Source organism: Volvox carteri (assembly GCF_000143455.1).
Source record: "Volvox carteri f. nagariensis unplaced genomic scaffold VOLCAscaffold_27, whole genome shotgun sequence".
NCBI classification, from domain to species: Eukaryota; Viridiplantae; Chlorophyta; class Chlorophyceae; order Chlamydomonadales; family Volvocaceae; genus Volvox; species Volvox carteri.
Window position 1 is genome coordinate 1,461,701 of NW_003307570.1, and position 13,918 is coordinate 1,475,618.

Sequence of the window (13,918 nt, forward strand, 5' to 3'; positions counted from 1 at the left end):
CGCTCACCAAGGCAAGAGCCGCTTCATTTCTAGCCGCCCTCATAATTCGCACGACGAAGGAAAAACGCTCTTGCCTCCTTCCTGGGGCTCTCTTGCGGACGCCTGCGGACGTAGCCTGCTCTCCGCAAACTCCCGGAGCAGCCGCCGCAGCTTGCGGCTCAGACCGCGGGTAGCCTCCGCCGCAGCGGCAGCTGCTGCTCCACTTCCTCCGACACTATCACTGGCCCCTGCACTCCACTCCGCCCCTCCTTCAGCCCCCGTTGTTGTCCTTGTCCTTGTCTTTGCTGTTGTTGCTGTTCCTGCTGCTGGTTCCGATACGCCCACCATCGCGGCCTCGTTCCACATACTCAGCTCCGCCAGCAGCGGCGGCACCCCGGCGGATATCAGCGCCGCAACTGATGCAAGGACACACACACATACATACATACATACACACATACATACATACATACATACAATGTTAGGCACTACTAGTAACGCACACCATTGCCCCCGGGAGATCAGGGTCGAAAATCCTTCCACTGGTGGAAGGTATAGTGCCCCTAGTCGATGGACGGTGGTGACCTGGGATAAAGTTGACATGCGAGCCGACCAGGAATGGAGTTGGGCCGCCGTCGATTCGGCAGATTCCGTTAGATGCCGATGGTGGGTGCGGAACCTGAGCGATCCACTGAGAAGTTGACTAGGGTGACTAAATGAGGGCGCCCCGAAATACCGGGGAAGGCAGGGTTTCGCAGGGTAGCTGCCACGGGTGAAGATATACCCCCCTGTTCGACACATCATACACACAGTCCGTGTCTCCTTAACTTCAACAAGGCATATCCATGGCGGCGGCGGCGGCGGGGGGGGGGAGGGAGAAAAGGAAATACCATGGTACTGCAGGAAGGACAAGAGGATCGGCAGCAACACCACGACGCGCGGACAGACAAACAAACAAACAAACAGACAGACAGACAGACCCCGGCCGCTCTCCCAGCCACAAGAACAGGATGCCGAACAAAGCCCTGCCGCCCGCGAAGGACTTCGAGCCCGCGACGCTCACCGTCTCGCTCTGCCAGCAGCTGCGGCAGGAGTCGGGTCGCCGCCATCAGCCACGACGTCAACACCTGACCGCACACCCCTACACCCGCCGCCAAGTACTGCTGCTGCTGCTGGGTTTGGTGCTGTTGCTGTTGCTGGTGCTGGAGCGGCTGCTCCCGGAGGTAACAGTGCGCTGCCACGTCACTCAGCCGGACCAGCCCCGTTGCCACGCGCTGAAGCCTCGGCAGCGGCGACGAAGACAGAAGCGCCGCTGTGACAAAGGTTCGGGTAGGGGTGGAGGAGGTCGGGGTCCAGGGGAGGTGTACATGTGTGTGTGGATAAGTGTTTGTGTGTTTGTGTGTGTTTGTGTGTGTGTTTTCCACAGCGAGAGGGAACCCGGCAGGTCACGGCGGGACAGCGCGACCGTTCTATTGCACAGGGCTACCGTCCTAAGACGTCTACACGTCTGCATGGCCTGTGGCCAGTCGGGTAGAGTTGAGAGGCCGCCCGCTACCACACAAACCAGGCTCAGAAGCCTGGTCCCACGCTATCTACCGCGATCTCAGCTCTCACCCAGCAGCCCGGCGACTACCACAGGCCCCTGCTGCATCACCATTGACGACAGCTCAAGCCGCGCTGCGCCTTGACAACCGCCGCCACCGCCGCCGTCGGTGTGAGCGTTACTGCGTGGTGCCGCCGCCGCCGTGCGACCACGCGCGGCCTCCAGTACGGCACATGTGCAAGAGAGTGCAGCAGCAGATACTTGGCGATGGTCGCAGCCGCTGCTGGCGGCCGCCAGCCGCAGCGCCGCTGCCGCCGCTGCAGCCGCCGCCGTCGCCGCGGCTGCGTCGTCGCCTGTCGTACAACCCTGCGCAGCGACCGCCGCAGCGGCGGCGCCTATGACGGCAGTGTCCATGTCATCAGGTCCAGCGGCGTCGACGCCGCTGCGGCCACAAGTCCCTGCCGCCGCCGCCGGTTCCAGAATGCCGTACCGTACGGCTGCCGTGGCAAGGCGTAGCAAACACTCCGCCGAGTCGGGATCGCGGTCAGCAGCGGGCCAAGAGCCCGCCAGCTCCGAAGCCACACTGCCGCACAATATGCTGTACACAGTACGAGCCACATGCCCGTAGTGCCGCTGCCGCCAGCACCGCTGCCGCTCCTCCCGTTCGTCCTGCTCCTCCTCCTCCAGGGGGTTGCGCGGGGATTCCCCAGGGTTTTGCTCCGACGCGGCACCCGTACAAACCTCCAGGAGGGCCGCCAGCGGCTCGTACACGTGTTTGGCACCGGGGCGGCCCACGCAGGCCGCCAGCGCCTCCAGGGCCGAGCTGACCCACGGGTCAGGTCCGTTGGGCTGTGCTGGCGATGATGCCAGCATCGGCGGCGACGCGCCGCGTAACGCCAGCCCCCAACCCACGCCGAAATAGTCCACGCCCTCATCAGTGCAGGTGCCGGCACCGCCGCCGCCGCCGCGGCATTCATCGACTTTGGGCCAAACGTCACCTGCCGCCGCCGCCGCCGCCGTCACAAGCTCACCGCTGGCGGCGCTGCGAAACACGGCTGCCAGGCACCTGCACAGTGGTAACAGGAACTGCCCGGCCGCGCCGCGTTGCAGCAACACCTGCAGAGCCGGCCACGCCTGTTGCACGAACAGGGCGGCGACAGCGCCGGCCGCCGGCTGCTGGCTGCGCCCCGCCGCCGCCGTCTCCTGACAGGGCGCAGCACTGACGACGTCTGCGTTCGCCATCTCCGCCGTCAACGCCGCCTCCAGCAGCCTGAGCTGGCGCACCAAGGCATGGTCTGTGGTGGAGGCGATGACGGCGCGAACGACAGCTGTACCATCGGATCCGAGGGCAGAGGCCGCCGTTCCAGTAGCCATGCGTGACGGCGGCGGCGGCGGCGGCGGCGGCGGCGGTGGCGGCGACGCCAAGGCATGCGGTCCGCCGCAGGACGCGGAAGCAGCGGGGCGGGGCGGGAGGGAGGCGCCAGGCGCCGCTGAGGCAGCTGCCTGATTGATGTACGACACCGCCGGAGATAGCAGCCGATGGAATAAGCCATGCCTGCGTTGGGTTGGTTGGGGTGTACGGCGGCTCAAAGTTGTGTCTGCCTGGGACGATGGGAAGGATGGCGGGTGGCTGCAGGGTCGCTGCGGGTCCCTCCAACTAGCGAATGAGTGGTTGAGTGGGTGAATGGTAGTGTGTGTGCGTGGGGAAGTTGTGTGTGTGGTAGCATCATACCAAGAAGAGTAAAAGCAGCCGTCCACGACGTTGACAAAGTTGCTACTGTTGTTGTTGTTGTTATTGTTGGTGTGGTTGTGGTGGGTGGCGGCATTTGGCCCAGCAGGCAGTACGGAGAGACAATGGCCCCCAAGAAGTAAAAGTCGCTGCCCGGGGGGGGGGTTCCTGGCACGGTGTGTGTGGTGGCGGCGGCGGCCCTGGCGGCGAAAGGGGTGGCGGGAAGGTGGTGGAGGACCCCACACCTCCCCCCACCTCCCCGCTACAGAAATAGAAACGGAAACAGAAAGCTGTAGACAGAGACCTATAAAACCATAAACCCTCGTTCAGGTTCCAGCCGCCGTACCGCTCCTTGCGCTCCCCCCCACCGCCGCCGCCGCCGGCTGCCGCCGCCGCCGCCGTCGCCACTGCCGCTCGGAAGAGCTCCCGCTCCGCCGCATGGAAACCCGGCCCAATGTCGTACGGCAGGCAGTGCACCGAATCAATGAGCGCCACCGCCAGCTGCATGGGCAGGGCTATGCCTGCTCGCCGCGCCGCCGATACCCCGGCGTGGAGTGCGCGAGCCGCTACAGCAGCGGTCGCCTCCAGCTGAGTACCTGTGCGAGTGTGTGGCGTGGTGTGTATGTATGCGGTGTGGGGAGGATGGTGGGGGCCGGCCCCCGGGGGAAAACACCCGCTGCGAGGTTGCGCACCCCCCCCCCCACCCTCCCTTCAGTCAGTGGCTCGCCCTGGGCCAACCCCAACCCCCTCTCGGCCCCCCGTGCGATAACCGAATGTGGATGAGTGGATGAGTGGATGTAACAGAATATATCGGATAATGTTCCCCCCCAAAAAAACCAAAAGGAATAAGACCACCACCATAGCTTGCTTGGGACACTTACGGCAGTTCGCAAAACGTTTGGACAGTTGTAAGGGCAGTTGTCGTTTTGCTTTTGGCTTTGCTGTCCTCTCCCCCTCTTCCCGCTCCCCCGCTCTCCCCGCTCTGCCCGCTCCATACTACCCCCCGTGGCCTTGAATTCCATTTAAGACTTTCCCCCCTCCAGAGGATGGGATCCATGAGCCCTAAGAACGGACAAACTAACGGACAGACAGACAAACAGACAGACGGATAAACACACACACACACACACGCACGGATAGGTGGCTTTATGGCTTTCGCGAAATGGCCGTATCGAGCCGGCCGGAAGTACAACCTTGCTGTGCCGCCTACTGCTGCTGCTGACGGCTACTGGCTGTGACTCTGTCTGCGGGCTGCTGCCGGCTGTCGGAGAGTTTCCAGAAGCCTCGGCGGCGGCGCTGGGACAGGGTGCGGCTGGGACTGTAACGGCTGGGGGAGCGGTTTTTCAATTCCTCCTCACCCCCCCCCCCACACACGTACATGCACGCATACACACGTCGACAGGAGCCCTCCTCTCGCCTCCTGACCTGCAAGAGCCGGTTCCATCAGCCGGCACAGCACACAGGCGCCACCCAGGGCCCCCCTCCGACCCGTGGGGGGGGCGATGGGCGGCACAAACGGCTGTGGTGGCCATTGACCCATCGGCTGTAGCATTTCTTCCGCTTGATGCTGTAGCTGTAGCTGTAGCTGCAGCAATACGGCCTGGCAACTGGCTGCAAGCGCCTCGCAATAGTACAGTGTCAGTGGTACGGCAAGGCCCGTTAGCGGCGCTGACGGCGGCGGCCTGGCGGCCGCCGCCGCCACTGCTGGAAATGTCGCCGAGTATGTCTCCGCGGGTGGGAGGTGTACGGCAGTATGTTCGTGATGCAGGTAATCGGCTGCCGTCAGCAGTATCCAGCCTGCCGCTGACGCCGCCGTCGCGGCGGCGGCGCCGTCGCCGTGCGGTGCCGTCCCAGCAGTCGCCGCTGCTGGCGGCGGGAGAGTGCCGCAGGCCGCAACACTGGCAAGCGCCGCCGTCAGCGCCGCCGACACCACCGCCGTACGAGCCGGCAACTGAGAACATGACGATGGCGCCGACCCCAAACCTGGGCCGACTGTCACCCGCTCGCCGGCTGCCATAGCCACCGAAGGTGCCGACGACGTCGCGGCGGTGTACTGCAGCAGCTCTACGGCAATCTGGATCTGCCGTACCTGTCCCACGACGCCACCGCAAGCCTGCAAACAGCCGCGCAGAGCCTCCTCGCACTCTGGCGGCAGGGTGAGCAAGCCGACGGCGGCGGAGGTGGCGCCGTACGCCTCCGCTTTCCTTCCCAGCACCACCGACGCTGCCGAAGATGACGTACGCGCATCTCCGGACGAGCCGTCCGCCGCAGCCGCAGCGTCCAACAGGCTCCACGACACACAGCACGACAGTACGCCATGCAGTAAATTGTCGTACAGAACTATCAGGTGCGGCGGCAGGCCGGGCCGCGGCCCGAGGGTGATGTCGGGTACGACATGCTCCTCTTCGGAAGGTGGGACTGACGAATCGCCGTCGAGAGCAGCCGTGGCGACAGTGATAGGGCCCGCTGGGGTTCCCGGCGGCTGCGGCGGCGGCGCCGCCGCCATGCAACCCAGCGCCAGGTCCGTCAACGTCTGCATGGCTGGCCAACCGACTGGGTAACCTCCTTCCATAGTAAAAATCGGCAGCGCGGCCAGCTGACATAACCCTAGCACCAGCGGCGCCGCCGCCGTCGTCGCCGCTGCTGTCGTATCCGCGCCGCCGCCGCTGCTCCTGCCGCCGCCGCCATCATCATCACTACACATCGCAGCAACCAGCTCACCCATTCGCGCGGCGGCATACGACGACACCAGCTGCACGATATCGGCGTACCCGGCGTCGGCGTCGCGTTGTCCCGCCGCCGCCGCCGCCGCCGCCGCCAACTGAACCATGGGTCCGTGCAGCTCCCGCAGCAAGCCGTCGGGTCCGTGTTCTACGACGTCGCCCAGCGCCTCGCAGGCCTCACTGCGCAGGGCCGCCTGGGGGGACGGGGAGCCACCCATCACCTCCGTCATCGCCATCCGTAACAGCAACAGCAACAGCAACAGCAACACCCCCAGTGCCACCACTCTTATGTAAGGGAGGCGGAGGCGGAGATGAAGGCAGAGACGCTCCGCAACGACTTCCCATACTTCTTATCCGCCCTCACTGCCGCCGTCCTTCTCCTCCTCCTCCTCCTGGTGCTGCTGCTGTTGGCCTCCTCACCCCCTCTCATCAGCCTGCCGTCCCCGTCCTTCTCCTCCTCCTCCTGGTGCTCCTCTGACTGCTCCATGTCAAACCCACACGAATTAACCCCCACCCATCCCCCCAAAACCCCCCACGCACACGCAGACGGGAGGCGTCCGCCACTCACCGGTGCTGCACGGCCGTCCCCGCCACCGACACCGCCGCCGCCACCGGTCCCTACGGTGCCGTACGAGGCCGTGACGGCGTAACCGGGTTGTGCACATCGGAGCAGCAGCCCCAGCAACTCCCGTACCGCGCCAGCTGGGCAGCGGGTGCCGTACAGGCAACCTAGCCGACACCAGGCACCGAAGCAGCGGACCAGGAGCAATTGAATCGCGGGCCGCTGCAGCTGGTTGTGGCGGTTGTTGCTGCTACTGTTGTTGTTGTTGTTGTTGTTGCTACTGTTGTTGTTGTTATTGCTGTCAGGGTGGCAATGTGTTTCGCCGGCGGCGGCGGCGGCGGCCGTAACGCCAGCCAGCCAGGTGAGCACGTGGGGCCCCACCTCCTCGCGGAGTTCATGGTGTACGGCAGCGCAGCGCTCTACCTCAGAGCCTGCGTCGGAGTGAATGAATGAATAAGTGGACGCCCTCCGGCCACGGGGGGTTGGGGGGGGTTAGGGGGGTTAGGGGAGGAGAGTGGAAGTGGGTTTGAAGGTCGTGGGTGGGTTGGGGGAAATGCGCAGTTCAGGACTTGAGCAGGAGCAGGAACGGGCGTTGAGGGACAGGGAGCAAAAGGCATTGAGAATCCATCCTTGTCAGGCAGATAGACAGGCAGGCAGACAGACAGACAGACAGGCAGACAGACAGAGACTCAGGGAGCTTTTACGGGAGGATGGGGGTAAGGCATATGGCTAGGGCACAGAAAGCGCTTAAGGGCCTACGGGGCAACGAAGTGAGGGAGGGCGTAAAGGATGAAGGCAGCGCTCTCCAAAAAGCCGTTCAGATGCGAAAAGCTTGTGTTGATGTGTGCTGCTTGCCGCTTCCACAACAATGAGCCGTCGCGTGTACGTTTTCGTTAGGTGTGTGGACCGTATGTTGCCTTTCATTTTTTTATAAGATTTAGATGGAATCCTGGAGAGAGCGGTTCTGGAGGGCGACCGACGGGGTGGCCGTCGGTGCATCTTATACGTAACAGTTACTAGAGGTACACTTACTACTGCATTTAATGCGGATACTAATACTAGTAATATATCCTTTTGAGCTATGTGTGTGCTGGGGGCCCCCTGCCGGCAGGCGCTTAAGAGTCTCCAGCGACCCACGGGACGGTGTGAGCCTCCAAGTTTTTTGATTGGATTTTGACTTGCTGACAGGGTCTTTTATTCGTTTTGGCACTAAGATATTGCACAGAAACACAATACGCGGCAGGGCCTACGTGGGTTGCTAGCGATGTGATGGAAAGGCGGTTGACATAATTCATGGTTGGTTGTGCGTTGGAAGAGTGACGCGCAGTCGCATTACGCATCGCGCGGATCACGTTTCGCAGGAGAGCGGGGGAGAAGCGAAGGGGACAGCCGGGAGTGGGAAAGGGTGGTGGGACGTACCGGCGCGAGCCTGCAGGGCCTCGCCCTCCTCGGCCACTGCTAGGAGCAGCTGCACACCGAGCCACTGAGGCAGCTTCTGCAACGCTGCGGACAAGAGGTCGCGCATCGAGGAGGAGTTTCGGATGCTCAGAGCCGCGAGCGCGGCGCAAACCAGCTTTATCTTTTGTCCTCCCTGACCGGCAAGGTGCACAAGGGTAGCGAGCAAAGCCTGCTGCTTGCTGACCATCATGCGCTCAGCTGTCTCTCCGGTCTGGCCATCCAGAAGGGGCGCACGCCTAGCGCAGGCGTGCAGCGTTTGGGCTGCGAAAAGCGACAAAATATCCGGGACTGGTCCCTGAGAGCAGCTCACGATGCCGATACATATATCCCACGCCTCAGCGCTTGCGCGGAAAGCAACTAAAGCTTGTTCTGCACCTCTGTCTGGAAGCGCTTGTAAAAGCTGGTGGAGCATTTCCGGCAGCATTGAGCGCATTTTTGATGATCACCTTATAGAGTATCAGCTAACTTCATCCTTCTTAAACTTCCGCCTTCAATTGATGCGTTACCAAACAGCATACTTGAGTTTGAAGCTCTCATTCCATCTGTATACGTATATGCCGGCCGCCTGACTGCGATAAGACAAGCAGCGATGCTCAACTTCTGCTGTACAACCGCCCGGCTAACGGCCACCTCATCATGGCGTGCCAAAAGAAGTCCATGAAACGTTAATGGTGACCTGTCTTGATCGGATAGCGACGTTCTTATTAGTTCGAATGCAACTTTACCGACGAGTATTAAGCTCGGCGGCGGGGCTGAAAGCGCACAATATTGTCGGTCCCGTGCGAGCAGGGTCACGATTAAAACATAATCAGCGATTAACAGTCATGGCCGCAATAGAGGCGCCCGTGGTGGAAGGGGACACGGAGCCGTCCCCGTCGCCTAGTTTTGTCGCCCCCCTCACCGTTACAAACATAGATGAAAGTCAGTATGGATCACAACTCCAGGCGAAGGTTTTTAAATTGAAGGAGCTGTTCAGGGAATTCGATCCACCCGACCTGGAGGTTTTTGAGTCGCCCCCAAGGCGAGTACGCGCTTGCTTCTTTGTGTTTTTGCTTCTCTTTTTCTTTTTAACATGCCGTTAGCCATAAATTGTCACCATCATAACATCAAACACAATCCGCACCAGGACATCTTAGCTCATACCATTTCCCGGACGTGCTGGTATGTGATAGTGACATGGCTTTGACCAGCCGTCCACCCTCGACGTTACGGTATGCATACTCTATAAAACATCACGATATTCCCCAACTTTCTCCAAACGTCACTCCCCGAAGCTGGTTCCCTTCCCTTTCTCAACCATCCCTTTCCCGCAGCCACTACCGTATGCGCGCGGAATTCACTATTGGGCAACGCGACGGTGATTTCTGCTACCTCATGTTCGACAACAGCCCACCCGTGCCATCACCACCAGGCGCCACCCCAGCCGCCGCCGCTGAAGACGGCGCTGAAGGCGCCGCTGCCGCAGCCAGCACTTCGGCATCTGCAACAGTGGCAGCGGCGCCACGTGGAGGTGGCGGCGGAGGCGGCAGCCGGCCCAAGGGCCCTCGTCGTGTGGTTGTGGACCGCTTCCCGGTGGCCTCCCGTCAGGTGAACGAGCTGATGGAGGCTGTACGTCAGGAGTGCATCCAGTGCCCCGAGCTCCGGAACCGGCTCTTCCAGGTGCGCTGCGGACCAGCTGGGTTCCGCCCTGGGGCTGGACGGCTAGCGGGCTAGGGTCGCCCTTGGGGATCTGGACGAATGAAGTCAGGACTGTACAACTGTGGGGCCTGCTGCGGTGGGCCTGGAAGTGCCCGGCTTGTTTTCCAGCCGCTGTGTTCCGTTGGGATCCTCCGATCGAGCGAAAGCGTTACGAAACCGTCCGTTTTGGACGATTTATGGCGGCTACGGGATTTCTGTGCGGCCGTCGTAGCGCTCGCGAAGAAGAAATTCACCCCCGCCTGGCTATAAGGATATAAACCCACCTGCCTGCGCACCTGGGCCTTATCCAGCGCAGCTGCCGCACCGCTCTGCCACTCACACACGACTCGCACGTTTCTGCAGGTGAACTTCCACACCACGCTAGCTGGGGACGCCATGGTGACGCTCCTGTATCACCGCAAGTTGGGTGCGGAGTGGACCGCGGCGGCTGAGCGGCTGCGAGACGTACTCGCCGCCACCCCCACTGCCGCCGCTGCGGGCCGCCGACCCCACGTCATTGGTCGCAGCCGCAAGCAGAAGGTGGATCTGGATGCGTCGTTTGTGTTGGAGAGGCTTCGTGTGGGCGGGCGAGAGTACGTGCAGAAGCAGGTAGAGGGAGCATTCTCACAGCCCAACGGGACGGTGTGCCAGCACATGCTGGGGTGGGCGCTAGACGTGACGCGTCCGCCGCCGCCGCGGCGGGTGCGGGCTCGGCGAGAAGGTGGCGAGGGCGGCGGAGGCGGAGTCAGCAGCAGCAGCGGGAACGGGGTCGCGGCGAAGGAGGTGGAAGAGGCGGCGGCGGTAGTGGCAACGGCGGAGGCGGTGGAGACGCCGGGGGAAGGTGGAGGTGATGGTGGCGAGGAGGAGGACGTGGATGGGCCTCAGGACGACTTGTTGGAGCTGTACTGCGGAAACGGCAACTTCACGGTACGTGGGTGTTCGAGGATGTACGACGTACGGCATACGGCATAGTGTACGGGTTGCTCATCCATCCATTTACGGCCGGCTACCGGGCGATGGAACTACGGCCAGCGCCCCTGCGCTACTGCTGCCGCTACCTCCACCCGTTGCCACGGCCTTCGCCGCTACCACCGCTGCTAAGCACCCTCCCCCAGTGTCCCCAACCTCAACCTCATTCAGCGTCATGGGCGGCCCTCGTGTACGTGTACGTGCGTGTCCATCCACCTTCTCACGGTTTGGATCCGGATATATCCACAGCCACCTTCCTTTTCCCCCTCCCTTCCCCTCCTGCCACCTTGGCTTTTGCAGGGATATGAATTCCCCTCCCCTTCCCCACATCTCCTTCACTCCTACTGCTACTATGGCCACTGCTGTAGCTACTGCTGCTGCTACTACTGCTGTCCCTATTGCTGCTACTGCTGTTGGTGTCACAGGTCCCTCTGGCCCAGAACTTCCGCCGGGTGGTGGCGACTGAGGTTGCCAAGTCCTCCGTGGAGGCTGCTCGGTTCAACTTGGAGGCAAACGGGGTAAGCAACGTGTTTCTGGCGCGAATGGCGAGTGAGGAGTTCGCCGAGACGATGCGGTCCCGCGGCAGCCGGCGGCGACTGGAGGGTCTCGGGCCCTGGGAGGAGCTGCGGCTGAGGACCATTTTGGTGGACCCCCCCCGGGCGGGGCTGGACGGCTTTACGGTGGAGCTGTTGAAGGTGGGCAGGAGGGGGCTGGGGTTGAGGGGAAGAGGGGCTTAGTGGGTTTTGACTGGCTGGCTGGGTGGGTCGATGGGTGAGTGGGTGGAAGGAAGGGAGTCTTCCATTTTGAGGGGGCTGTGCAAAGGTTGGGTTCCGCCTTCCCTACCAGCCTGCCCTCCTGCTTAGCAACCTGCTTGCCTACCTACCTATTTACAGGAATTTGACCGTATCGTGTACATCAGCTGCAACCCGGAGACATTACACGCCAACCTGCGGGCCATCGCAACAACCCACAAAATCGCGCGCTTCGCCGCGTTTGACCAATTTCCGTACACTCACCACCTGGAGTGCGGGGTGTACCTGACACGTCGATAGCTACAGTCTCTGGCGCTGGAGAAGCCGCAGCTACAGCTTTACGTTTGGTTGTGAATGACTTTCGCTTGTTGGGGGCGACACAGGGCACGTTCTGAGAATCGCATCACGTGATGACATCGGCATGTTATATATCGGACATAACGAGCCCTTACGTGGTCGGTCGCCGTCATTTGTGGCCTACACAGCTGTTGGTGGGTATTCTACTTATATTAAATTGCGAGGCGTCTAGGTTCAGCCGCCCGAGGCGCGGTTGCTAAAAGGCAACGAAAAGCTGCGGTGGCTTTGGCGAATCAATCTTCCTTGCGTAGCGAGGTCCACACCTGTGCAGAAGGTGGACATGTCATCGTGACCGCGCCTGACCAGCCGACCTCTTACTCGACCCCACTACACGATACTTTTGGCGGCTCTCTGTCGGTTTGGTGGACAACGCAGCCGGACGTGGGTCGACGCCTTTGACGGAGCAGAAAGGGAAGTGATTGTGGGTGCTGTGGAACGCGCGCGCAAAAGGTCTTCAGACCGCAGCTGAACAAACGACCAACTGCGCTGACAATGTGGGCCCATTTGCCAAGGTGCTCACGTGCTGCTACCTCTTATTCGAGGATCAGTAATGACACTGTTATATAATGATACTGTTGGGTTTGGGCGGGCAAACCCAAACAATGGCGTGTACACCGTGTAACTGATGATGCTAACCGCCAGCGGTGACATCGTCTCTCTTTTCAACCTCCTGTAAATTTTTTTAAGCAATCGCAATCGGGTTCCATGAGCCGCTGTGCCCCGCGAGCCTTGAAATCGGTTGGGGTGAATGCTGCGTGAAGAGCTACATGGTCACCAGCCGCGCGTCCTTTCATCCTGTTACCAACAAGCACCATACGACGCACATACTCTTTTAACAGTAGTACTACACGTGCCTCCCGAGGGTCCCCAGTCGTGTACTGAGGCAATCAGTCGGTGTCTCGTCATCCCGTGCCCCAAGCAAAACCCCCAATAACCTTCTCCGCAAGGACCTCCTCTGTCGAGCCACGAACTGCAGGCGGCTTACAGCTATATCTTTCGACCATAGTGCACAGTGCACACCATCAAGAGCCGTACCGAGAAAACACCCAACACATGCTAAAACCCAAGCCTCACGTCAGGGGTTACTGAAAGAAACCACCTTCGGAAGATTAGTGACCTTTTCATTGCTGTGGTAAGCCGACCGGCTTTTGTGCCCTTCACTGGATGGGCACGAAAAGCTCCTTGCCCAGTCCAAACGCGCATATTCAGATCGTTCCACAGCTTCCGTCGTTCGTTCTCACTTCTGGGGCCGTCGCCACAGCCCCTTGACCGTCTCTGTCAGGCCAGGACCCGATAGGTTCATCTTCATGATGCCCAAATAGGTGATGACCGACATACCGAGAACGCCGACACGGACGGGCCCTGAGTAGCAGGGACGGGAATGGAACCCAGGGGAATGCAGCGTGTGTGTGTGTGTGTGTGTTGCTGCAGCGGGGAGGCTTCCGCCCGGGCTGTGCGGGTGTTGCATCGCGAGCTTGTGACGCATCCCTACAGCACCGACCCAGAAACTCTTACCCCGAGCTGCTCGGGGAACGTAGTCGGTCACGACAGCGTTCATGCAGATGTGCGTGTGCACAGGGATGGCTAGGCTGAAGACGAAGTCAGCGGTCTTTTGCAGCATGCTGCCCTGCAGGCGCAGGAACGCGGGGCAGGGGCAGGAAGTCAGTCAGTACCCAATGTAGTACACGGCGCCGAGTTGCATGTGGACAGGTTTAAAATTGAGCGCACCTTGCCGGAGAATATGGCCACCGGCGTGGCACCTGAAAAGCCGCGAGAGGGACTGGGTCAAGAGCATCAGGTGAGAAAATATGAAGCCAATACGGAGCTATTCTAACCTGCCAGAGCATAACCTGCATATTCATGCGCCTTAAGCCCGGCATGACCAGCCGTGTCCGCTGCGAAGGCGTAACCGTTCCGAGAATGAGTTCCGGGTGAGCTCTGGGAGTATACGCTGTCAGAAAGCATAAGCGCACTTACCTGCTAGGATCCTCTGCATGGTTGTAAAGTTCACTGCCTGAGTCCGCTCCGTCTACAAGTCGTTAAACAATCGAATAGATGGTTATCGGCGTCAGCAGGATTATGCGTGCTAGCTTTTTCACAACTGAAATTTCCCTGTTATTATGCTAGCGAAACCTGAAATGCTTAACTAAACGGAAAGTAGTCGCACTA

The 13,918-nt window shown here is 61.0% G+C and overlaps 2 protein-coding genes across 2 annotated transcripts; one reads left to right on the top strand and one right to left on the bottom strand.

Annotated features, from left to right (window-relative positions):
* Window positions 1-39: 39 nt before the first annotated feature.
* On the bottom strand, window positions 40-8,907 carry VOLCADRAFT_92744 (uncharacterized protein; the record flags this gene model as incomplete). Its single annotated transcript, XM_002952095.1, has 8 exons — window positions 40-395; window positions 1,043-1,291; window positions 1,594-3,077; window positions 3,598-3,847; window positions 4,677-6,168; window positions 6,543-6,967; window positions 7,956-8,127; window positions 8,896-8,907. 8 exons carry the CDS (start codon window positions 8,905-8,907, stop codon window positions 40-42), a joined length of 4,440 nt encoding a protein of 1,479 aa, XP_002952141.1.
* On the top strand, window positions 8,819-11,692 carry VOLCADRAFT_118051 (uncharacterized protein; the record flags this gene model as incomplete). The annotated part of the gene is made up of 6 exons (XM_002952011.1): window positions 8,819-9,019; window positions 9,406-9,504; window positions 9,582-9,653; window positions 10,035-10,598; window positions 11,066-11,335; window positions 11,534-11,692. 6 exons carry the CDS (start codon window positions 8,819-8,821, stop codon window positions 11,690-11,692), a joined length of 1,365 nt encoding a protein of 454 aa, XP_002952057.1.
* Between the last annotated feature and the right edge of the window lie 2,226 nt (window positions 11,693-13,918).